The sequence below is a fragment of the Raphanus sativus genome, chromosome 7 (genome assembly GCF_000801105.2).
Source record: "Raphanus sativus cultivar WK10039 chromosome 7, ASM80110v3, whole genome shotgun sequence".
In the NCBI taxonomy this organism is placed as follows: domain Eukaryota; kingdom Viridiplantae; phylum Streptophyta; class Magnoliopsida; order Brassicales; family Brassicaceae; genus Raphanus; species Raphanus sativus.
In genome coordinates, this window is record NC_079517.1 from 9,347,181 (window position 1) to 9,370,487 (window position 23,307).

General features: G+C 34.7%; 7 protein-coding genes across 13 annotated transcripts; 3 read left to right on the plus strand and 4 right to left on the minus strand.

The window, feature by feature from the left end:
- Nucleotides 1-2,035: 2,035 nt before the first annotated feature.
- Nucleotides 2,036-4,990, plus strand: LOC108814334 (F-box/kelch-repeat protein At1g67480-like). 7 transcript variants are annotated; one of them, XM_018586881.2, is made up of 6 exons: nt 2,036-2,193; nt 2,548-2,616; nt 2,715-3,508; nt 4,036-4,354; nt 4,424-4,737; nt 4,799-4,990. In XM_018586881.2, exons 3-5 carry the CDS (start codon nt 3,003-3,005, stop codon nt 4,730-4,732), a joined length of 1,134 nt encoding a protein of 377 aa, XP_018442383.1. In that variant the 5' UTR covers nt 2,036-2,193; nt 2,548-2,616; nt 2,715-3,002; the 3' UTR covers nt 4,733-4,737; nt 4,799-4,990. The 7 variants fall into 7 exon arrangements, with proteins under 7 accessions (XP_018442383.1, XP_018442382.1, XP_018442386.1 ...); XM_018586880.2 differs by having other exon boundaries at nt 4,424-4,990; XM_018586884.2 differs by having other exon boundaries at nt 2,721-3,508; nt 4,424-4,990.
- Nucleotides 4,991-5,529: 539 nt separating this feature from the next.
- On the minus strand, nt 5,530-6,417 carry LOC108816838 (transcription elongation factor TFIIS-like). Its single transcript, XM_018589399.2, has one exon. The coding sequence runs from the start codon at nt 6,319-6,321 to the stop codon at nt 5,551-5,553; it is 771 nt and encodes a 256-aa protein (XP_018444901.1). The 5' UTR covers nt 6,322-6,417; the 3' UTR covers nt 5,530-5,550.
- Nucleotides 6,418-6,970: 553 nt separating this feature from the next.
- Nucleotides 6,971-7,842, plus strand: LOC108815306 (agamous-like MADS-box protein AGL53). The gene has a single exon (XM_018587950.2). The coding sequence runs from the start codon at nt 6,998-7,000 to the stop codon at nt 7,835-7,837; it is 840 nt and encodes a 279-aa protein (XP_018443452.1). The 5' UTR covers nt 6,971-6,997; the 3' UTR covers nt 7,838-7,842.
- A 753-nt stretch (nt 7,843-8,595) lies between these two features.
- Nucleotides 8,596-9,624, minus strand: LOC108815305 (transcription elongation factor TFIIS-like). The gene has a single exon (XM_056990480.1). It carries the CDS (start codon nt 9,501-9,503, stop codon nt 8,673-8,675), a length of 831 nt encoding a protein of 276 aa, XP_056846460.1. The 5' UTR covers nt 9,504-9,624; the 3' UTR covers nt 8,596-8,672.
- A 3,843-nt stretch (nt 9,625-13,467) lies between these two features.
- Nucleotides 13,468-16,657, plus strand: LOC108814708 (uncharacterized). Its single transcript, XM_018587331.2, has 5 exons — nt 13,468-14,011; nt 14,092-14,156; nt 14,249-15,661; nt 15,733-15,862; nt 15,944-16,657. The coding sequence occupies exons 1-5, from the start codon at nt 13,843-13,845 to the stop codon at nt 16,567-16,569; spliced, it is 2,403 nt and encodes an 800-aa protein (XP_018442833.2). The 5' UTR covers nt 13,468-13,842; the 3' UTR covers nt 16,570-16,657.
- LOC108814707 (uncharacterized) lies at nt 16,631-17,638 on the minus strand. The gene has a single exon (XM_018587330.2). The coding sequence runs from the start codon at nt 17,515-17,517 to the stop codon at nt 16,810-16,812; it is 708 nt and encodes a 235-aa protein (XP_018442832.1). The 5' UTR covers nt 17,518-17,638; the 3' UTR covers nt 16,631-16,809.
- Nucleotides 17,639-21,618: 3,980 nt separating this feature from the next.
- Nucleotides 21,619-22,920, minus strand: LOC108814875 (zinc finger protein 6). The gene is made up of 2 exons (XM_018587514.2): nt 22,280-22,920; nt 21,619-21,915 (listed from the first exon to the last, which is right to left on the minus strand). Exons 1-2 carry the CDS (start codon nt 22,806-22,808, stop codon nt 21,788-21,790), a joined length of 657 nt encoding a protein of 218 aa, XP_018443016.2. The 5' UTR covers nt 22,809-22,920; the 3' UTR covers nt 21,619-21,787.
- Nucleotides 22,921-23,307: the final 387 nt, after the last annotated feature.

The window sequence follows — 23,307 nt, forward strand, 5'->3', positions numbered from 1 at the left end:
GCCTAATACAATATTTCGTTTTTGTTTCCTATTATAGATCCTTACAAAAAATTGTGTTAACAATTTGAATTACGTACACTCATTGATATTCAGTATCCTAATATAACGTTTATTTGATTACCTATGTTTTCGTTATTTGTTTCCTATTATAGATCCTTACTAAAATTTATGATAATTATTTGAATTGAGGATTTATGACTATCATCGCGTACATTCATTGATATTTGGTATTGTAATCTCATGTAATTTTCAAAATATACAATAGAAATTCACAATCATATGTCGTAATTATTGCTAACGGGATTGACGAGATAACGCCTTCCTTATTCTTTAATATCACTTATTTATTTACTAAGGTTTGTGTTTACTATATAAATGAGACTTTGTTCTCAGTCCTAGAACACAACTACATCTAAACTTTTTACTTAAACCACGCAAGCCTAAAATTGCTGGTCTTGATTTTGTTTCTAATTTGAAGCCTTTCGAATCTACGTGGAAAGTGAAGGTGAAAATCTTTCGTCTTTGTAAACAATATTCCAGTGCTGTGGGAGAGAAAGAGAGATGGTTTTGGTCGATTCCAAAGTAAACATACTGAAAAACTAGAGTATTTTTTCTTTCAGTTTTAATTGTTTGATTATCTAAACCAACTACTAAAGAATTTTGTTTTGTTATATCAGAGGGATAAGATCCATGTTACTGTTAGGATGGAACAAGTCAGCCAATTTGACCATTTTCTCAGTCAAGGTCTTTCAAAATTGATTTTTATCTTGTGTAAATTTAACGAACGCTTTTAAAAGAGTGGGTCTTATAGTTTCAGAAATTAAACTTAATCTTAATTTGAATTTTTTGTGTGTATGTCAGTGAGTACTATAAAGTATACGAAATGAATTTTTTTTGATAATTTTTGGAATTTAAGTGGACCAAACCAACCATTCTGCCACAAGACTCGAACATCTATATTTTAAAGGAGAAATTTCTTTTGGAAATGTTTGAAAATAAAAATAGTAATAAAAAATATAATTTAGTTTGGAATTTATCTTATTAATTTTTTTTCTTTTACAACATCTTATTAAATTAGAAATACCTTTTGAAAATGTTTGGAAATAAGTATAATAGTAAAAAGAAAATATAATGTTGTGTGGAAACATAGATAACACTATATTAAAAAATAGGTTTAATTTGAATAATAGATTATTATGGTCCAAAGTATAATTAATATTTATATTTGTAAAATTTTACTTCAGTGTTTACGATTCACAATATTTTACAGACATTCCTATTACTAGGCCTGAGAATATAAGTTTAAACCCGCAGGACGCGCCCCATTTGACCAGCTGCAGGGCAGGTGCGGGTCCATCAATATGAAAATAAAATCATTTCACGGGTGTGGGTCATGAATTATTTATGCGGGGCGGATGTTGGTTAATGGATTTTAGATCGTGGATATTCGCCGACATTTTTTTTTTTTAAATTGATTTTTTTAGTCAAAAAAGTAAATGTTTTTTTTAAATCGAGAATTTAATAAAAATAATTTTAATATTACGTAAAATATACACAATGTTAATTATAAATATATTCTTTATATTATTTTTATACTAACTAAATTAAATAATTATTAAAAAGTATAAACCCAGGAAATAAAGCGGGGCATGTGCGGGTACAAAATTACTTGCTTGCTGGTAAAGCGGGTTAGATTTTTTGACCAAATTGTTTTTAAACCCGCGGGTTAGCGGGTGAGCGGGGCGGGTTTTATCCGCAACCGATCTCTAATTACACAACATATTGATAAAATACATAGTTTAAACAATACATAAAAGTAATAAAAAGAGAACCGTAAAATTTTAACTTTTTAAAGTTTGTATATATTAATCTATATATTCCAATTTTCTTTTGAGCATGATCACCCCGTGCAAGGCGCGGATCATATCCTAGTAGAGTATATAAAAAGGAAATAGTGATGGGGTGAAAGGGACGTGGTGATAATTGACATTGTTACTTTAAGAGGGACTTTAAGAGCGATCCACCGTATGCTGCTTCCTTCCTGTGATTTTGCTTATATAAATAATTCATAATCCCACGTTCCACTTTTAATTCCCACCACTATTATTCTCACATCTTCTCTTTCTGTCAATGTTATCGTCTCTGCACCAACTTCAACGCATAAACACGACAAAGGCTTCCCCTATCCTGTCGGTACGTTCAATCTTTTTATCTCTGCTATTTCTTTCCGCCATTCTAGCTCTTCATTCTATAAATGTCTTAGCCATTTTAGATTTCTATTTTTTAAGTTTCCTCTTTTAGAAATGAATCACACGTTTCAGGTCGGTCACCATCCCCATTGATTTCTCCATTTTACTGTAAACTTTTTATTGATTTTGGAATTTCTTCTGTTGATATATGGAAGCACTGATCTTGAGATCTTCTCCAAGTTTCTGCTAGAGTTTTGAATTTCATATCTTCAGGAAATAATCAATATATCAATTTTCTTATTGGTTTCTTCTTGACTTGGTTCAAGAATTGACTTTTCTGGCAAAAAACAATTTGCAGAACATTCGCAAATTCTAGAGATGGACGTTGCGGGTGGCTAAATCTCCTTCTCCAGCTTGACCTTTAATTGTATGTCTTCTTTCTCTTCTAGCTGCAATCTTGTAACTCTCTTTCTTTGTGTTTGGAATCTGTTGTTGACCTTATCTTTAATCTTGTTTTTTTGGTAGATACAGAGATGCGTCTGAGAAGAAACAACATTACTTTAACACCAATCTTAGATCCTAACTTTTGTAGAAGCGAAGCCATTGGTATGGAATATGAACTAGATTGTGCTGGACAACATCATCATCATTCATCAGCTGTCTCTACAACCGCTACATTATTCATTCCTTTGTCTTTGAAAATCCATATACGTGACGGGTTTCACGATATTCTTTAATACCATTTTCATACACACACACAAAAAGAACTTACTTTAGTTAAAATTTTAAATTGTTCAGAAGATTAGTCAAGAGATGCAGGCTTTTGTAAGTGGGAAGAAAAGAGTTGTATTAAATGACAACATGTGTTTCTCCAAAGACAATCTTGAAGTTAGTACAGAGTTCTTGTCTGAGAATTACCGGGACAACCCTTTGATCCCGGGCTTGTCTGATGACGTCGCGAAGTTGTGTCTGGCGCTTGTTCCGCGTAGTAGCTTTCCTTCCATGGGACGTGTCTGCAAGAAATGGAGGTATGTTGTGAAGAGCAAAGAGTTCATTACTGTGAGAAGACTTGCCGGTATGCCCGAGGAGTGGCTCTATGTTTTAACAGCGAAAGCTGGAGGGAAAGATAGCCACTGGGAGGTGTTGGACTGTCAGGGACATAAACTATCATCTCTTCCACCTATGCCTGGTCCTGCCAAAACAGGGTTTAAGGTGGTTGTGGTTGATGGGAAGCTCCTTGTCGTTGCTGGTTGCGCCTTGATCAACGCTTCTCTTGTTGCATCTTCTGATGTTTATCAGTTTGATACTTGCCTCAACAGGTTTGTCTTGTTCTTGATTTCAGCATCCTTTGTGAACTTTGATCCAATGATTGAATGTAGGCCTGCCGTTTTGAACCAAATCGAACTCCCCGAACCGAACTGAACCGAAATTTTTGGTTAATTTGGTTGAGTTCAGTTTAATTCGGCATATTTATAAAAAAAACTTCAATTTTTTGTGGTTCAGTAATCGTTAGTTTGGGTTTCCAAAATAAATTTGCTTACTAAATTTTGAACCAAACTAACCAAAACCAACTGAAATCACCCAAATTTTTTAATAAAAAATATAGTTGAAAACAAAAATTTTGGTTAGTTCTGATAAATTTTTTAAATTCTAACTATCCGAATATCAAACCAAACTTTTAACGGCTTAATTTGGCGGTCAAACTGACCTACCCGAATTCCGAACTACCCGAACCAAACTACTCAAATTATCCGAACCAAACTACTCAAATTATCCGAACAACCCGCATGCGTAGTTGAGTAGATTTTTTATGTTCAAATATGTTTGGTTTTTGTAATGAAATCAGCTGGAGTAGACTAGAAGACTTGAAGGAAGCACGCTATGACTTTGCTTGCGCTGAGGTGAATGGGCTTGTTTACGTGGTGGGAGGTCACGGTGTTGACGGTGAGAGTCTGTCGAGTGCAGAGGTGTATGATCCAGAGACTGGTGTCTGGACTTGCATAGAGTCTCTGAGGCGTCCGAGATGGGGATGTTTCGCTAGCGGCTTCAACGGGAAGCTATACGTGATGGGTGGGAGATCTAACTTTACTATTGGTAACTCTAAACTTGTTGATGTGTATAACCCTCAGTGCGGCTCCTGGTCTGGCAGCAAAAACGGTTTAACTGTAAGTCTTGTTGAGTCTTTTGATCATTGAGTATGAGTAATGATTGAGTCTTTGGTTATGGTTTGGCAGATGGTGACAGCTCATGTTGAAGTAGGAAAGAAGCTGTTCTGTATTGATTGGAAGAACCAGAGGAAGATGTCAGTCTTCAATGCAGAAGATGAAACTTGGGAAGTGGTGGCTCTTCCGCTTTCGGGAAGCTCCAGGGCAGGGTTCCAGTTTGGTAAGCTGAGTGGGAAGCTTCTGCTTTTTTCGTCTCAGGGAGAAACTGGTCACAGCACTTTACTGTATGACCCTGATGCTGCACCAGGCAAACAGTGGAAAACATCCGAGATAAAACTGTCCGGTCCGTGCGTATGCAGCGTAACAATCACAGCCTGATTAATGTGGTCTTTATTACATTTTCGCCATTTTCCAAATCAAAGAGAGCATTGTCTCTTCTATAAGTTGATACAGTACTGATTTCAAATACTCAGTTTGAATAAAGTGAAGAGTGTTTTCTTTGAAACTGCTTTAGCGTTCTTGTGGTGTTCCTCCACTGTTTGTTCCTTGTAACATATGATTGTGTTGACTTATGTTTAATTTGTGATTGTAATTTCCTAAACGATGTTTGAGGTAATATTTTGGAATTGCTCAAAACACTAAAAAAACTACAAGAATATGTGATGAACAGAGGAGCTACATTTCATATGCTTTATCTTTACCAACATGTGATCGTAGCCTTAACTGTGAGTGTGAAAGTATTGTTCTCTATAAACCAACCATGACCAAACATGAAAAACCCCTATATCAAAACTGGTCTTCTAACATGCGTCTGTAGTTTTAGCTTTCAATTGGAGAAGGGATTACAAAAAAAGAGGATACTCTTCGGACATTATTAACAAGGTAAGCGCAGACCAGCCGGTGAATGAAGAGACGTGTGCCTTTACCTCTTCCTTTATCTTGACCATATTGTTCCCATATGTACCCTGTCTCATAATAGTTTCTCACCACGTTCCTGTATTTTTTGTGTATTGTGTCTCCTCGCATTCAAGAAGAGCACTCAAGTAAGAAAAAAAAAATATTTGTACTATTTAACAAATGAAACAAGACAAAGATTTACAAGATTAAACTTTATGCATCTCACGCAAAGTGTTGTTTACATTCACAGACTACCGAGACAAGTTAATAAGCTGAGAGAATCTATATATATTTTTGTGCTAAGTCATGATCATACTGCCTGACTGAAAGATCATCATACTCTTTACTCGATTCTCTTCCTTATTTCTAGCTTTCTCTTTGATTCTTTCAACTTCCATCTGAATCTTGTTGCTTGCCATCTCTTCTTTCTTCATAGTCACCAGTCTCTCTCCGCTAATCTCGCCGAGTAGCACTTTCCTCCTGAGATCTGGATTGCTGCTGTCTCCCATGTTGAAAAGAATGGATCTGTACTTTGCTTTTTGAGTCCCCTCGAAACAACCTAGTCTCTCAAACATTGCAGATTCAACCGACTCAGCCACACTCCAAGAATCGCAAGAAACCACTCCTTCCTTCATCTCGTTAGCCACTTTAGACAACGACTTGTGAAGAATCTCACGCACTTTCTCTCGGTTAGAATCCCCCATCGTCGTCGTCGAAATCTTCATCTCAACACACTTCTTATTCTTCTTCACCATGGGTCGAGGTCGTGGGCTCTGTTCCCTGCCGGTAGCGTAGAGATATCTCATCCAGAGAGTGTAAAGAAGCTTGGCCTCGGATTGGATTCTAGGGTTTTCATGATCAATGAAAAGTCCGTGACTCTTTCCAATCTGAGGGTATCTGCGATCGATGACCAACTCGCAAGCAAGCGACTCTGGAGCTTCTCTCAAACGAGTCATAGCGTCGACACATCTCGAGACCGCTGGAGAAGAACTCTTACGGTCTCCTCTCGCAGCAGACTTTGCAGCTAGAATTGCTGCCTCGAACAGTTCTAAGAACTCTTGCTTCTTCATCTTTCTCTCTTTTCTCTCTCTGACTCAACAACAAAAAAAAATTAGGGTTTGGAAGTAACGACAAAGTGAAGAGTAATTGGAAAAATTGTTAGAGAGCGTGATCTTTATATAAAGAGATAGAAAGAATCTAAAATCGACTGTGAACTTATAAAGAAAGAGAAAGAATCTAAAACCGACTCCTGATTGGATATAATTTTTTTTGTTGTGTTGTATTGTATGTCACTCACTATCTCTACTACACTTATTAATTACTTGCTAACCAAGCCGCCTCTCCAAAGTTTCCTTTTTCTCTTCTCGTTTTTTGACCGTTAAGAGTTTTCCTTTTTTAAAATTATACTCGGTCTGTCCCACTTTATGTGATGTTTTAGGTTATTTCACATAGATTAAGAAAACACATATTCTTATGTAGTTTATCTTGGTAACATAAAAATACATTAAATAAAACTAGTTTAACTAATAATAAAAAATACAGTATTTTGTAATTGGTCATAAAATTCAAATCATATTAAATTCTACCTAGATTAGTGAGAACATCACTTAAAATGAGACAAAATAAAAATCCTAAAACATCAGTTAAAGTGGGACAGAGGGAGTATATCTGATTGATACTTCATTACTTCTATACAACCCCACGAAAATAATCCCTGAGAAAAGTGAAGTTTTCATCGCAAGCACAATGACGAGAAAGATCTGCAGGTCCAAATTGTCGGTGAAAAAAGATACATTCTTCAAGGCACGAGCCAAGACTGTTCTCAAGAAAGCGTACGAACTCTCGCAGCTGTGCGGCGTCAATTTGTGCGTCATCTGCTACGACTGCGAAGGGAACCTCGTGAACACGTGGCCAGAAAACGACGAAGCGCAGGTCAAGGCCACGGCCGAGCGGTTCAGCAGGTTAAGCGAGAAAGAAAGGAACAAGAAAAGCACCAACCTTTCGCGGTTTCTAAACAAGAAGATGATGGATGAGAAGAAGGCATCTCTCAAAGCCAACGACGATAAATTCTCCAAGAAAGTGTTCGTCTTTGAGGATTCCTTGCAGAGTCGCTTAGGGTTATTCCAAGAAAAGATCTCCGAGTTGGTTGATGATGATCACGGCGTTGTTGTTTCAAAGGATCTAGCTTCTGATGATCCCTCACTAATTAATGTGGATCAATATCAACCAATCTTGATGAATCATCTGAGAACCACCGAGAGCCCTGCTGATTTACCCACCACGTTGTTGGATCATCCGAGCAACTTCTCAATCTTGCTGTTTAACCATGACAATGGCACTTTCACTCAGTTGGCCAATTCCTCTGCTCTTCCTCCTAGCTTTGAGCAACCGATGATTCCGTTTAATCAAGATTATGGTACTAATTACTTGGATCTGTTACTTGGGGAACAAGACATGAGAAGCTGCTACAACTTTGATCTTCCCATTCCTCCTCCTATGATGCACACTCAAACCTCAATGTTTCAGGGGATTCCATACAATCAGATGCAATTTTCTTCTGGTTATCCAACAATGATGTTCTCTTAGGTCTCTCTCTTGCTTCAAGGCCAGGATAGTTGTTGACTATTGTCAAAACACTTTTTATTATCTTTCTGTTTCGCTATTTTGTCAATTCAGTCTCTCATATTAAGTTGTAATTTTGCAAACATCCTATTTGCGTAATGTTCCTGTTGTATAATTGCTCTGTCTTTTACTTTTAGATATAAATCTACCAGAATCATCTTTTACAGTAAGCTTGAATCTAATAAATCTTGGAGTTATATCTCTCTAAAAATCTTAATTTCTTCAACTGAAAAGAGTTATATCTCTCCAAAACCCCCTTGTTAATGAGATGATCACTATGATTTCTGTCTGTTTCATTAGTGTCACCGCCCGAAGTTGCATACGCAGAATGTGCTGAAACCGCAACGTTTGTTTCCTTTTATGGGGCACTGAAAAGTTTAAGCGAAACGTTTTACTGCAGATGCCACTAATTTTGCTGTCAATCTAAGAGAAATGTTCTGAGCACATGAGTAATGTGACCTGACCAAGGATTGTAGAGCAACAGCATCCATCTTGTATACAACAAGAGATGAGGCAGAGGTACAACAATACTCTTCGGTTGAAATCTTACCTACGAGTTTCGACTGTTCAGGAGATGAAACTGGGACCAACTGTTAGTGTATTTTCCGTGTGTTGAAGAGTTGCCACTTTGTTTTCAACAGATGAAACAAGACATGAGTTGCAAAAATAAACTTGGCTATGCAGAACTTTTAAAGTGTTTTTGCATTTAGACCACCAAGACAAGAGACTAGTAGTTATTATACAATCGAGACTAATTAATAAACTGAGAATTAATAAACTGAGGATATGTATTTTGTGCTCATGTCATGATCATGCTGTCTGACTGAAACATCATCATACTCTTCACTCGATTCTCTTCCTTATCTCTAGCCTTCTCTTTAATTTTTTGAACTTCCATCTGAATCTTGTAGCTAGCCATCTCTTCTTTCTTCATAGTCACCAATCTTTCTCCACTGATCTCGCCGAGTAGTACTTTTCTCCTGAGATCTGGATTGCGGCTGTCTCCCATGTTGAAAAGAATGGATCTGTACTTTGCTTTTTGAGTCCCCTCGAAACAACCTAGTCTCTCAAACATTGCAGATTCAACCGACGCAGCCACACTCAAAGAATCGCAAGAAGCCACTCGTTCCTTCATCCCAACAACAACCACCTCGTTAGCCACTTTAGACAAGGACTTGTGAAGAATCTCACGCACTTTCTCTCGGTTAGAATCCCCCGTCGTCGTCGAAATCTTCATCTCCACACACTTCTTATTCTTCTTCTCCTTCTCAACAAGCTTCTCCTTAATCTTATTCTTCACCACCTGTTGATTGTGAACTCTATCACGATGTTGGCTCTGTTTTCTGCCGGTAGCGTAGAGATATTTGATCCAGAGAGTGTAAAGAAGCGTTGCCTCGGATTGGATCCTAGAGTTTTTGTGATCCATCAAAAGCACGTGACTCTTTCCAATATGAGGGTATTTGGGATCGGTGACCAACTCGAACGCAAGGAACTCTGGAGCGTCTCTCAAACGAACCATAGCGTCGACACACCTTGAGACGGCTGGAGAGTTCTTACCGTCCCCTCTCGCAGCAGACTTTGCAGCTTTAGTTGCTACCTCAAACAGTTCCAAGAACTCTTGTTTCTCCATCCTTCTCTCGTTCTTTTTGTGTGTTTAATCTCCGCTCTCTCTTTCTCGACTGAAGAATAGGGTTTGTAAGCAAACGAACGTGTTAGAGAATGTGACCTTACGTGTTTACTTACATATATAAAGAGAGAGTATCGTAAACCAAATCCTGATAGGTTTGCTTTTGTTGTGTTGTTTCTCTACGCGTTTACTTACTTGGAACTCAAGCCTCTTCCAAATTTCCTTTTCTTTGTCTTCTGTTTTCTAACCGTTGTACTATTTTCCATTTTCTTCAACATGCAACTTTTATTTCTTTTCGAAACTTTATTAAATTAATATAATCTTCGGAGATACAATTTTCAAATTCAATTTTGATTTATGGTTATGATCTATTTTATCTGATTTAATCACAAAACCCGGCGGTTTAGAGATGACTAAATAAACCACTTTATATGTGCTGTGTTAGAGGCATTAATGTGAATATTAGGCTGGCATATATATGGGAAGATTGATTTCATGGAAGCTCTTTGTATTCAGGATTATAATTTCAAAAGAGATAAATCATTTACTACAAGACAGTGACGAAAAAAACTTCATCATCTTGTTGAAATGAAGGAAGAATCAACCAGCCCAAGGTGATTTCGATCCGTAACGGAATAAGTGTTAAGATAGAGACTGTTTGGTATTATTGTTAGTTAAACTTTTGTGGAAACTCTCTTCCCAAGAATTTTTTATAGCAAACCTGAACCAAATTAGTATATGTCTCGCATTCAACAAGGGCACTGAAGTAGTAATAAGTGTTAAGATAATGAGATTCCACCCTAAAACCAATTGCTTCTGCATTATTCTCTCTTTCTCGACGGAACAACAAAGCTTAGGGCTTGGAAGCAACGAAGGTGAAGAGAAATTGGGAAAATCGTTACTGTGATCTTATTATACAAAGAGAGAGTATCTAAAATCAACTCCTGATTGGATAAGAGTTTTTGTTGTGTTGTTTGTCTACACTTTTTATTTACTTGGTATCCAAGTCTCCGGGAGTTTCCTTTTTTTCTTTGTTTTTGTTTCTGACCGTTGTAGACTTCTAGGATTTTCTATTTTGTTCGAAATCGGAAGATACTCACAAAATCCATGTAAATTTTTTTGTCCTCAAAATTTTGATAATTTTTGTAAATAAAAGATAATTTTTAACAAGTGATAATTAATCTCACATATTGGCCTTTTGCCACAAAACTGTCTTATGATTTTTGGACATTTGGCTACTCTTACATTATATAAAAATTCATATCACTATAGAAAAATAAAAAAGAAAAATATCACTATTAAATCCTAACTTGTATTTTTTTAAAATTGCAATAAAATTATTTAATTCTTAAAATGATATCTATTTAGCTAAAATATTTTATACAGTTATATAATTAATATAAGTGTATGATTTTAGTTATTTGTTTTGGAATATTTTTAAATATTATTACAATCTCATAAACGAATAAAAATGCATCTGAAAAAAAAATTGATGCAAAAACCAGAATTAGAAACAAACAAAAGTTAGATATTGAGTTAGATGCATCATCAAGTAAATTCACAAACAACAGTTCCATAATCAACGAAATCACATAGACTAAAGATGATTGGTATGTGATGTGAGTGTTTTGCACAAATTTTATTTTGTTCATAGCTAATTTAATTACCAATCATGGTTTATTAAAATACGTAGAGCTACAATTTTTTTTAAAGTATATATATTGATTTTAAAAATTAATTTCTTTTACATTTTTATTCAGTTGTTTAAAAACTTTTGAAAAAATCACATATACAGCGACAAAATTGATGGTTTAAATTCTAAAGTTCAAATCTTAAAGTTTGGTTCCATAAAAGATGATATCACCATCATTTAACTTTCGCCTTGATGTTTAATCAAATGATAAAGCACAAAGATTTATAATTATTTTATGTTGGTCAAGATATTTACAAAAAAAAAAGATATTACTTTTCTCAAATAGTAAATGGTACTATTTTCTTATTTTGAAAATTTAAAACCGCTTCTTTTTTGGTTTCCTTTAGAAATTGTCTCGACTTAAGAGGAGCTTCAACAGTTCTATTACTAAAAAAAATCAAGTTATAGCTAAACAAAATAGTTTTTATATTGAATGTATGTGTACCAGAACAAAATAATTGTACTGTATTTTAATAGAAGTGTAGGGATGTGGTAGAGATTCCTAGCGTGTATAGGTTATTTGTCCGTGACATATCTCAGAACCGTCAGACACCGACAAAGACGCAACTCTGATTGTCCTGACTTATTACACGTAAAATTTTCAATCTTTTTCCACACCGATTCATATTATTCCATTACATTTTTTCATGGAAAATGGAAATAATATAGATTAGAAAAAAAAGTTGTCCCCAAAAAATATATATAGATAAAAAAATTTACCTAAGAAATAAAATAAATTATAAGCACTGAGTCTTGAATCTTGATTAGTAAGATTGAATAAAATATCAGTAAATTTTGTTTTGATTTTTCTCTGTTTTGATTCGAATTGAAAAGTTTAGATATTTTTAATTTTATGTAGCAAAACAAATAGTACTCTTTCTGTTTCATAATACTTGATTTTTTGTTTTTGTGCACAAAAATTAAAAAATTATTCTTTTTCTAAAATAGTATTTTAAAGATATAATTTTAAAATCAGTTAACAAATTATATAAAAACTATAAATCTAATTGGTTAAACAATTTCTAATAAAATTAAAATTAACTGTAAAATCTCAAAATTTCGTGTAAATTAAAACAAAACAGTCGTTCTAGAACGTCATCTATATTAAACAGGAAAATACTATACAATATCCGTAAAAAAGAAACAAACCACACACACTAATATATTTTTAAGAATGGATATCTGATCTAATATATATATAAATATTTTATTGTATATAATATTTACAGTACTTTTATTTACTAAAATTAATTAATTTTATTGTTATAATAAAATATTATTATTATATATTATTTTTTGGATTTTATTTATTTTTTATTTATTTTATTTATTTTCTACAGATCAAATCAAATATCCAATAGAAATTTTAATTTTTTTAGAATATCCAAAACATCAAATATTTTAGTGACTATAGATCGACAGGGATCGATAATTAATTATTCTAAAATGCAGTTAGTGGAAAATTTATATATCATTCGATATTTTAGTGCAAAAAAACACCATGTGCCGGGAGAATTCCGCTGCAGCATTCAAAACCTTATTGTTTGATTTATATTTTCGCTTTGCAATATTGATGACAGAAAAAAAGTCATTGTTGTACCATTAGGAACAGAAACCAAAGCTTGAGTTGGAAGTTGGAACTGAGAAATGGACGACTAGGGATGAAACTTGGATTCTTCAAGGACGAGAGACAGTCAGACAGAACCCTCCTCGAACCCTTAAACCATAATTTCGTGTTCTTCGATTCACACAACTACATCCCAGATACAAAAGCCCGACTCGGGCTTCACCACTCTATACACACAAAGAAAAACAATCAGTCTTTTTATTTTTCTCCTCGATAGTTTCTTTTTTTTTATGTTCTCTAGTCTAGTTTTACCAAGTCTACATCTATCAGCTCTACTTAACCTTTTGTGCGCATGCTCACTCTCTCTCTTCTCTTCTTCTTCTGCAAGTAAAATTATATAAAAGCTGTAATAATCTCTCTCGAGCCCCATTTCACCGCCAGTAACAGAGCAGAGAGAAATCTCACTGTAAAAAACACTCAAAAGAACTTTTAACCTCTCTCATATCCTCCCTTTGTCTCTTTACACCTTTTTAACTCCAAGCCGCGAATATTACCCGTCGAGTCTCATTTTTCTGACAAAACACTCTCTATTATCTTCTTTAATCTCACTTTCTTTGTATTTTCTATTTGAAACTCTAAATCAGAGTGACTTTTCTTCTGCTTCCACTGTACAATTGTCGTTTAGCTCAGTCAGTTCCAACTGTCTCCTTTCTTTCCCTATTCTCGTAAAACTAAGCTATCGACAATGCTAATGTACACTCATCTTCTCTGCTTTTCTTAAAAAAGAGATTCTTCTTCTTCTACTTTCTTCACGAGCTCCAAAGTTTCAACAAAAGCTGATACACTTTCTTTTTTTTTGTTTAACAGAATCAGAACTCGAAGAAAGTAGTTTTGTTTCTCCTCTGTGTCTTATTCTTTTATCTTCAGCTTTGATTTTTTTTTTTTTTTTTAAGATTCTGCCATGATTTTCTTTTACTTTGTCTGAAAGAGAGAGAAGGATCTTTTCTTCAAGTTATTGGAATCTGAAGCAAATTTGTCTCTAGAAGAAGACTTTTGTTAATCTGTGTCGGTTGTTAACTAGTATGACGGGAGAGTTACAGGGAACTGTGGATAAAACGGCGCCGTGTACGGCCTTAACAGAAAAACGGCCAAATCGACTAGGCGGCTGCGTCGGTGTTTTCTTCCAGCTCTTCGACTGGAACCGACGCTTCGCTAAAAAGAAGCTCTTTCCTCGCAAATCACTTCTTTCTGGTTAGTCTTCTTCGTCTCTCTGTTTATCTAGAGCTGTGTCTGAAAAATGAAAGAGAATATTAATTATTGCATTTTGTCAGGGAAACAAACTTCAAAGAGGTTTGGTAGGGATGATAAAATGCTCAAATCTACTAAGCTTAATCTGGTGATTTTTTTTCTCCCTTTTTATTATAAAGTTTCGTTTGAATTGAGTAGAAACAACCTAAAGAGATTGTTTACTTGTGTCCTTTTGTGAAGATTGATGATGAGAACAGAGGAAGTTTCCCAAATAGATGTGAAGTTGTGGAGCACAAAAAGCATGAGATGAGATCCCCTAGTTTGGTAGCACGCTTAATGGGACTTGACTCATTACCATCTAATCACAGAGACAAAGGCAAGAAAAAGAAACCATCACATCAGATTCACGACAACAACGATAAATGTGGTTTGTTTGATGAGGAAGAAGATAATGGTTTTGATAAGTCAAGGCCACAGAAGATACAGAGAACAACTACTACAGGTGTGTGTGATGATAGGCGTGGTGTTATGGTGAAGAAGTTTGGATCCGAAGCAATGCAGATGAAGAACGTTTTGACCCGAGTTAGGAAACAGCATCATCAGAAACTGGCTTCTCCTGTTAGAAGCCCGAGGCTTCATACTAGACGCAACTCTAGGCTGATCGACGCTGCTGCTAGGATTCTGGAACCGGGAAAGAGAAATGCAAAACACGCTATTCCTTTTCCAGGCTCTTCAGGCGTTAGAAGGTTGGAAAATGTAGGGAAAGAGCCAGTTGAAGTTGTTGTTGTTTCATCCCAGTTTCAACATGGTTACAATAGCAATAGTGTTGGTTCTTGTAAAGCATGTGGTAGCTTTGTTGATGTTCATGGTTCTAGTCCTGTAGCTGAAGAGATTGGAAAGAATGTTTCTGAATCACCGCCCTTTGAACGGGTTAAAAGAAATGTGTTTTGGAGAAATCAAGAACCATCTATGTCTGCCTCTGGTAAAGGCAGAGACTTCACAGATCCAATGGAGAGGAAGGCAAGGTTTCCTCCAGTAGTAGCTCAACCTTACACCTTACAGAGCAAAAGAGGTTGTTGTTCTTCATCACCTGTGAATGCAATCAACTGTAAAGACAAGGGATTTGTTGCTATGAATAGAGCTTTATTTAGCAGGAACTATCATCACACCAAGGCTAGATTTGAAAATTCTGATTTGCATCTGCATAGAAAATCTCACACTAGTGTTGAGGAGTCTTCTAATAGATCAGGCACTTCTGCACGGAAGAGAAGGCTAGCTTGTGTAAGTGGTCAAGGACAAGGGAGTAACTCCATGAGTCCAGTGTCAAGAGTATTAGATGGTGAAAGCTCTTGCGCTTGTAGTAATGAAACCACATTTTCTCCATTTAAACTTGGTTCCCCTCATAGAAGCTGTAGAGGAACCAAAGAGAGAAAAGGTGTTCCAAGTCAGATGGGTGAAAGAAACCTAAGAACACCACTTGATGCTGGTACTGTGGGTTTGATTCAGCAAAAGTTGAAAGAGTTTGATTCTCGAGAAGAAGAAGGTGAAGCCATAAGAGGAAGTGCATTGCCCACTAAACCGGCATCTTTGATTCTCAACGAGTTGCTATCTTCAATAGCACAAGAGCATCCTTATGCAGAAACAGCTTGTAAGGTATGGTTATATAGTCTGAAAGAACCTTTTACACATTTTTAGTATTTCTCATCTTCTCTTCATTCTTGCAGAGGAAAGGCAAAAGAGAGATGTGGAGTTCGATAGGAAATGCAAACAGCGACTACACTAGCCCTGGCTCTGTACTTGATGCATCTTTCTCCAACGAGAGTTGCTTTTCTAATAGCTTCGACAATGTCTCAGGTATCTAAGATTATTCAGACAGTTAAGAAAAACATCATTTCTTGTATCTGAAACCTTAAACTGTTGTTATGATATTTGTAGTTCCAGGACAGATGAGGATGCCTCTAGAGCCTATAGAACCGGATTGGGACGCTCTTGAAAACTCCGCAGCTTTGTTCAAGAACTCAATAAGTAGTGGTGACTATCAAGCGATCTTTAGTCTTATCAGCCACGTCTCTAACGTCCTGAGGTGTTTAAGCAACACAGGTCTCATATCAACACGGCAGAGATTCACCAACGCAAGAGAAGTCATACTCCACACTGAACTCTCACTTGGTACTACTACTACACAAGACAACTACCTCATAGTACCAGAACTCTTCGACGAACTCATGATTTACTCAGCTCGTTCTGATAACCTTGTTAATCTCACTGGAATAACCGGAGTGTTCCTTGTCGATGCCATGATCGAACACTTGGAAGAAAGAAACATTTCCTGCGGATTAAAGTCTTCATCATCAAGTGCTGATGCTTCCGTGCTGATTCGTGGTGTTCTTGAGGAAGTTCCAAAGTGGGCAGCATTGGCTCGGATTGATATGGATGAAGTTATAGACAATGATATGGAGAAATGGATGGATCTTGAAACCCATTCGTTAGGAGTTGGATCAGAGATAGCTTATGAGATACTTTGCTGTTTAATCGGAGAGTTAGCAATGGATCTCTTTTAGTACCAAACCAAAATAATGTTTTTTTTTTTGTCAAAACTAGCATTTGTCTGATTTAACGATATGAAATCTAATTAGCTTTTCTGATAACTACGCAAGCTTTTAAGTTCTATCACACATCTATCAATCACCAAAACCAAACTCAAGATAGAAAAAAAAAATAACAACAATCTTTTATCAACCAAAACCTAAAAAGAATCAAATACTAGAGAAAACACACATTCGAATTGTGTGACAAATGTATCAGTAGATTTGTCTGTAACCTAGAATAGTCCGACCACCACCACCACCACCTATCGATTTCCGACCACCACCGCCTATTGATTTCCTTCCTCCACCGCCGCCGCCGCCGCCATTAATACCAGAAGCAGCAGCCATTGATACTTTCTTCAGATCTTCGACGGTGGCGTAGCTCTTACGCACCATCATCCTCTTCTTATCTCCACCACTCACGCTTCCTCTAGCGGAAGAAGCCGATCCGAAAACGGCGCCGTTTCTGCTCTTACACGGAGGCGTTGCGAGATCCGCTCTCCGCGGAAGCAAATTCGAGTTAGCAGGGCGGCGATTCTCCTTACGGATCATGGCGGAGAAGTCAGGAACAGACTGAGCCAACGAACACGACGAGGAGGACGAAGACAGTCTCCTCGAATTAGGGTTGTATTTGAACCCGAATCTCGTCTTCTTCTCCGGAGATGAAACCCTAATTTCATGCTTCTTGGCTCCGCCGAAGAACCTCTCTTCTTCTTCCTTAAGTATGGTCTCGTACTCTCGCTTCAGTCGAAGCTTTGATTCGCGTAACGTAGCGTATTCTCCGTATCTGGGACCTCTCACGAGCCCGAAGAGATTGTTGTGGTGGTTATCGGAGTACTGAGAAAGTAGGAGAGACATGGGGTTATCGACGGGGAATAACAGAGGTTCCATCATGCTTGGGTTTGAAATCGTATCCTCCATTACTTTATGCCGATCAGTATCTCAGATTGTTTTTGCACGGTCTGTTTTGTTTTGTCTTCTTCCTCGCAAAGGACTTTTTTTAAAGATTCAGTGGATTTTTGTTCGTAACGGTCTGATTGAGAAAGAAGAGAGCCTCCCTTTGAACGAACACTTTGATGTATGGACGCTTTTACCCTTTCCTTTTCTTTTACTTGTGTAACGGCTTTATTTTTGTGTGGGGGCCAAAAAGATCCTTTGATCAAACAGTCATTAATTCGTAAAAGAATTATATAATTACGGACACCCCTATGAGACTGGGCTTATATATCTTCAAGGCCCAGTGAACTTTTCCTTGAGTTTTGAGTTAACTATCATGGCTTCATTGTCGTATGGTTATTTTTCCAAGAATAATCTACTTTATTAAAACAGAATTACACATATGGATTAACCCTACAAGTTGCACAGTATTTACGCCTAAATGCCACTGAGAATTAAATTAAACTACCTAATTTAATGCTTGTCTTTTCCTGTTGAGTTAATGTGTTGTCCTAATATAAATTAAGTTACCTATTTTAATGTTGTCTTTTCAGTTGAGTTAATGTGTTATCCTAATATAAAATTTAATTTTCTTTTTCTATTAAATCAATTTTGAAATTATTTAAAATTTTATTAATGTTGTCTTTTCAATTTAATAAATACATTTCCTAATTCTAAATTTACCACATTTAATGATAATAAAAATCGCATATGATATGGTAGGAGATCACTATCTTTTAATATTCGAACCAAAACAATTTTTATGTTAAGTTTAAGTTTTTGCCATACGTTATTTAAATTTATTTGTTATATAAATTTTACTTTTACATTTTAAGAATTTTAATTTTTTTTAAACAATTCAAATGAGTTATCTGAACCAAAACATGAACCGAAATTATAAATACCGAATGAGGCTAAAACCTTTCACCCCAAAAATCTAAAACCCAAAGAGACCTGAATCAAATCCGAATGAATATCCGAACGCCCATCTCTACTACAAGATATAGAAACTGAATCACTTTATTTATTTTCAAAAAATTATTTTCCATTGATTTTCTCATTAGTCTACAGTAATTATGAAAACTAATTGTCAAAATTCAATCTGAAAATTATTGAACACGTAAGCCCATTTATAATGAATTAGCAGTTAGATCAAATATATATTATATTACATTTCATTTTCTTACAAATTATAATCTTAATTTTTATATGTCACAAATTGGTTAAAAGTCTAACAATTATTTATTCTTACAAATTTTATAAGTAACGTATCATGTTTAATAGCATACTAACCATATTGTGTATTTTCATACTTATCATTTAAAAACTTTGTTTGTTATATATCTTACACATACATCTAATCATATAAATGTTAGATTTGTTTAGGTGATCTCCAGTGTCGGTGATACATTTTACGTTAAACGCAAAAATATAAAATTACTTAATTTAATATGATTACATTTACAAATATAACATTTAGTACACCCAAATTAAGATTTAAAACTAAATACCGAGTGTGATTATTTTTAACAAATTTATATTAATATAAATTCCAAATATTTGGAATTCGAAAGCATTATGACCCACACCTATACTATTTTAATTAGGATAACTGAATTTATATAAGAATATTTTATTAAAATTTTAATTTTTGTTATAACTGCAAAAATTAGTTTTCGATATAAATTTATTATCAAATATTACAAATACATCATTTAATAAAAAAAAAACTAAAAACAGAAAATAAATATCCGTGCGGTCGCACGGGTCAAAATCTAGTTAGGATTCAAACACACGAACACAACCTTAACTAACCACATTACCAGGTCATCGACAATTTTCCGCCTATCGAAAACAAAAAAAAAAATTTACCGGTTAGCTAGTGAATTATAATCGTAAAACCAAACCGGTTGGTTAACACCGGTTTAATATGGAGAACAGTCTTTCGTACTCGGATTATGACGACCAAAAATGACGTCAGCAATGGCGAGACCACCGGCTTGACCAGGAAACCCGACCCACATGATGCTGGTGATCTTCTCATTTTCTATTTTGGGTATTGTTTCGAAAACAGCTTTGAGGCTTTCATAATTTGACATTAGCATACATTTCAGCAACTCTGTTCAATTGAGAATACGTCTGACTCGTAATATGTTGGCGGCAAATCTTCTTTGGACGTAAATTCAAAAAAAAACTAAAGTAAATACAAATTATCAAAAAAGAACAAAGAATTTTTAGTTAGCTGTCATGTCTTTTTCTCATACGCAAAGTGAGAAAGATATTTTGCTTCTATGAAAAATAAAAGTACATTTTATAAAGGTTATAAACGAGTTGTTAGCGGGATAATCTTATTTTGTAGTATAATAACAGTTTTATTGAACACCTCTGGGATGAAAATTTCATGATTTGTTGTACACACGGCCTTTCAAAACAGTCCACATCGAATCTCCTGATCAAATCAACGAAATGGGATACAAAAATCGTTCGTAATGTGTGGCCTTTCAAATTATACAAATTATCAAAGCAGTCCACATCATCGGATACAAAAACTGCACAAAACCATCATCCATTACGAACTATTTATTGAATTACGGAAAGAGATCAAATCTTAATTCTATGAATTATTCTAATTTTTACGATTTCTTAAAAATGTTTTATACCTCTATATCATCGTCTTTGACTGCTTTTGTTTAGTGATTTTTAATCAGGTTCAGGTTCAGATTTTTTGGCTTAATTCTGTTAGAATAAGATTCATTCGGTTCAATTTGTCCTTGTTCGATTGTTTCGGTGAAGATTTAACACTTTTGTTTAAAAGAAATTATGCAATCTGAGTGAGAAGAAGAAGAGAAAGAAGGAAGCAATCATAGTATTCAAGTTTTTTTTTTCAATGTGTTAATTTAATTTAAAAACCAAACTTAATACAAAAACAAAACGTTCATCATATCAGATCCTAATGTTCAAGTTGTACTTCAAGATGTATATTGACAGACGAGTCATTTTCTGCCCTGGAGACTGGACCAATTACGAGTCTGTTCAATTCGGTTAGGATCAGAACCAATATTTTAAAACCGGATCGTTAACCGAATTGAAAAAGTTTTGGGTCATATGACCAGGTTCAATAAGAATAAAAATATAATTAAATGTTTTGTTAATTACCTATACTAAATTTTACAAACACAATTATATGTATTAATTATGAAATAAAATTTAAGTACAAACCAAATGAAAATCAAATATAAAACTAATATCTTGATTTCAAATATAAAATCAATATTAATTTATCACCATGAGTTATGAAAATTAAATTGAATATCATAAAAATAAATAAATTTTGATTTGTTATCTATCTTATTAAAGTAGAAGTACTTTAAGCTTTTGTTTGGTAACATGTATAGTAGTTTTTTTAACAATTAAATTTTGTTTGGTAACAAAGATAGTAGATAATTTTGTCTTTTCCTTATTTAAATGATAGACTTAAGTATTTAATGTCTTTTCCTAATTTAAATAATAGATTTTTTAATAGAATGAATCTTAACCAAAATAAATTTCCTAATAGATTTTTTGTTAACATTTAATAGTTTTCAATATTTATTAATAAAAATAATAAAATAAAAATCACACATCAAAATCAATTTATATATCATATAGATAAAATATAAAATATTTTATTTATAAATTGTTAGTATAACACTTTTATAATATAAGTCCAATTAGTTATAAATATTAGATTTTATATGATACACTGTGATATAATAGACGATTAAAATCACATAATATAATTATTTAAAGTAATATATATAAATTTTTTGTTTTAAAATGTTATACCAACAATTATGTAATACATATTAATTTACACACACACACACACACACACACATATATATATATATATACGGTCACGGGTAAAACTATAGACATAAATAAAAATGGCGTAAGATTTTTTTTAACAAATTTATTTTAATTTCAAATATGTTTATATATTTTATGTATTTATAAATTATTTTATTTGTTATTAAGAATGCTAAGATTTTGGAATTGGAAAAAATTATGACCCATCTCTATATCATTTTAATTAGGAATTTAAAATTTATATCAGAATATTTTTTAAAACTTTTAATTTTTATTATAACTACAAATATTAATTTTCAATCTAAATTTATGTTTAAATATTACAAATATATCATTTATAAATAAAAAACTAAAAACATAAAATAAATACCCGCCCGGTTGGGCGGGTCAAGATCTAGTAGTTTAATTACAAATAAACCCAGTTTTTATCTCGATCAGGATATGTTGGCTTAACCTTCTCCGACCACCAGTCCAGGTTAAATAAAATGATCCAAACCAAAAGAGCATACACATAGATCACATTCTGTGTGGAACCTAACACATTCGTGAAGAGTGATTAAATCACTATATGAAGTAAAATTCCTTTGCAAAACAACCTCAATCTGAAATTCGAAATCGACTTGGTGACAATATATTCCTATATACATACGGAGGACTAAGAATTGAACTAAAATTGGCAGAATTATAAGACATTCACATAGCATTTTTACAAGATGAATAAAAAAGTGAAAGCAAACGCATACAGAGAACACGCGAGTTGGTAAAGTCCAGGAAAAAAATTCACCACAGAAAATTTACTCTATAAAATTCAAATCCGAGTAGTATATCACAGATTTTAATTGGGCCAAGTTAAAAATCAGTCATGGCCCAAGACTTAAATGGAGATTAAGGCCGATACCATTATCTAACTTGACTTCGCTAATACGATCGTTCTCTCCGGTAAACCTCCTCATCTCCGGCAAAGATCCACCGTGAGCCCTAACTTCTCCGGCCATAGTCTCCATCCCACCGCCGTAAACCCCCCTTCTTTCGGATCCACCGTAAAAATACATGGGGCCAACGGCCTTTTGTGAGGACACGTGCTCACCATAGAGCCACTTAGAAGTCGAGGAAGGAGAGAGCATCATATGCGGAGGCGCGAAGGCGGAGAGAAGCGGATTCATGTGAGGGTGATAGTTGTTGTGACGTGGCATACCACGAGAGGCTAGCATCTGTGCACGTTTAAGAAGCTGACGCTCTTTCTTGTGAGCGTTTTGGTGACCACCAAGAGCTTGAGAATTCGCAAACTCCCTGCAACAGTATTGACACTCGTACTTCCGTGATTCGGGTTCAGGTCCGGATCTTGGTTCGGGCGATTGATCTGGATCCGAGGTTGTTTCAAGAAGGTTTATGCCAAAGAGTTTCAAAGAGGATGCATCTGTCGCCATATTTGTATGTACAGCTAAAAAGAGGGGGAGACAAAGAGAGAGGGAGGTTTACAAGTCTTTTTGTAAATGGAAAGAGGAGAATAAAGACTCAAATGGGATCAACCCCTGAGTTTGCATGTGCATATATTTATAATTAAGATTTAATTAATTTTTATTTTAATAAGAGTTGAAATAATTATGGAGTCTAGGTTGGTCCACTCACTTTGTTATGCAGTGCTTATGGCATGTTTCCAAATATTTTACAATCGTTTTTAATTGGTTTGATGCTCTATTTTCCATCTTCTATGCTTTGATACATACACGTATAAATGATTAAACGTGTGTATCTATCACATATGTCATACGATATGTGTAAAATACACACATAACAATAATATAAAGACTTTGTAGGTCTACATACCTCGTAAAGCATTGGTTTTATATACTTTTAAGCATATTCCTAATCTTATCATTTTCAACTATGTCACGGGTTTGAACCGTTCAATAATTCAATTAGTTG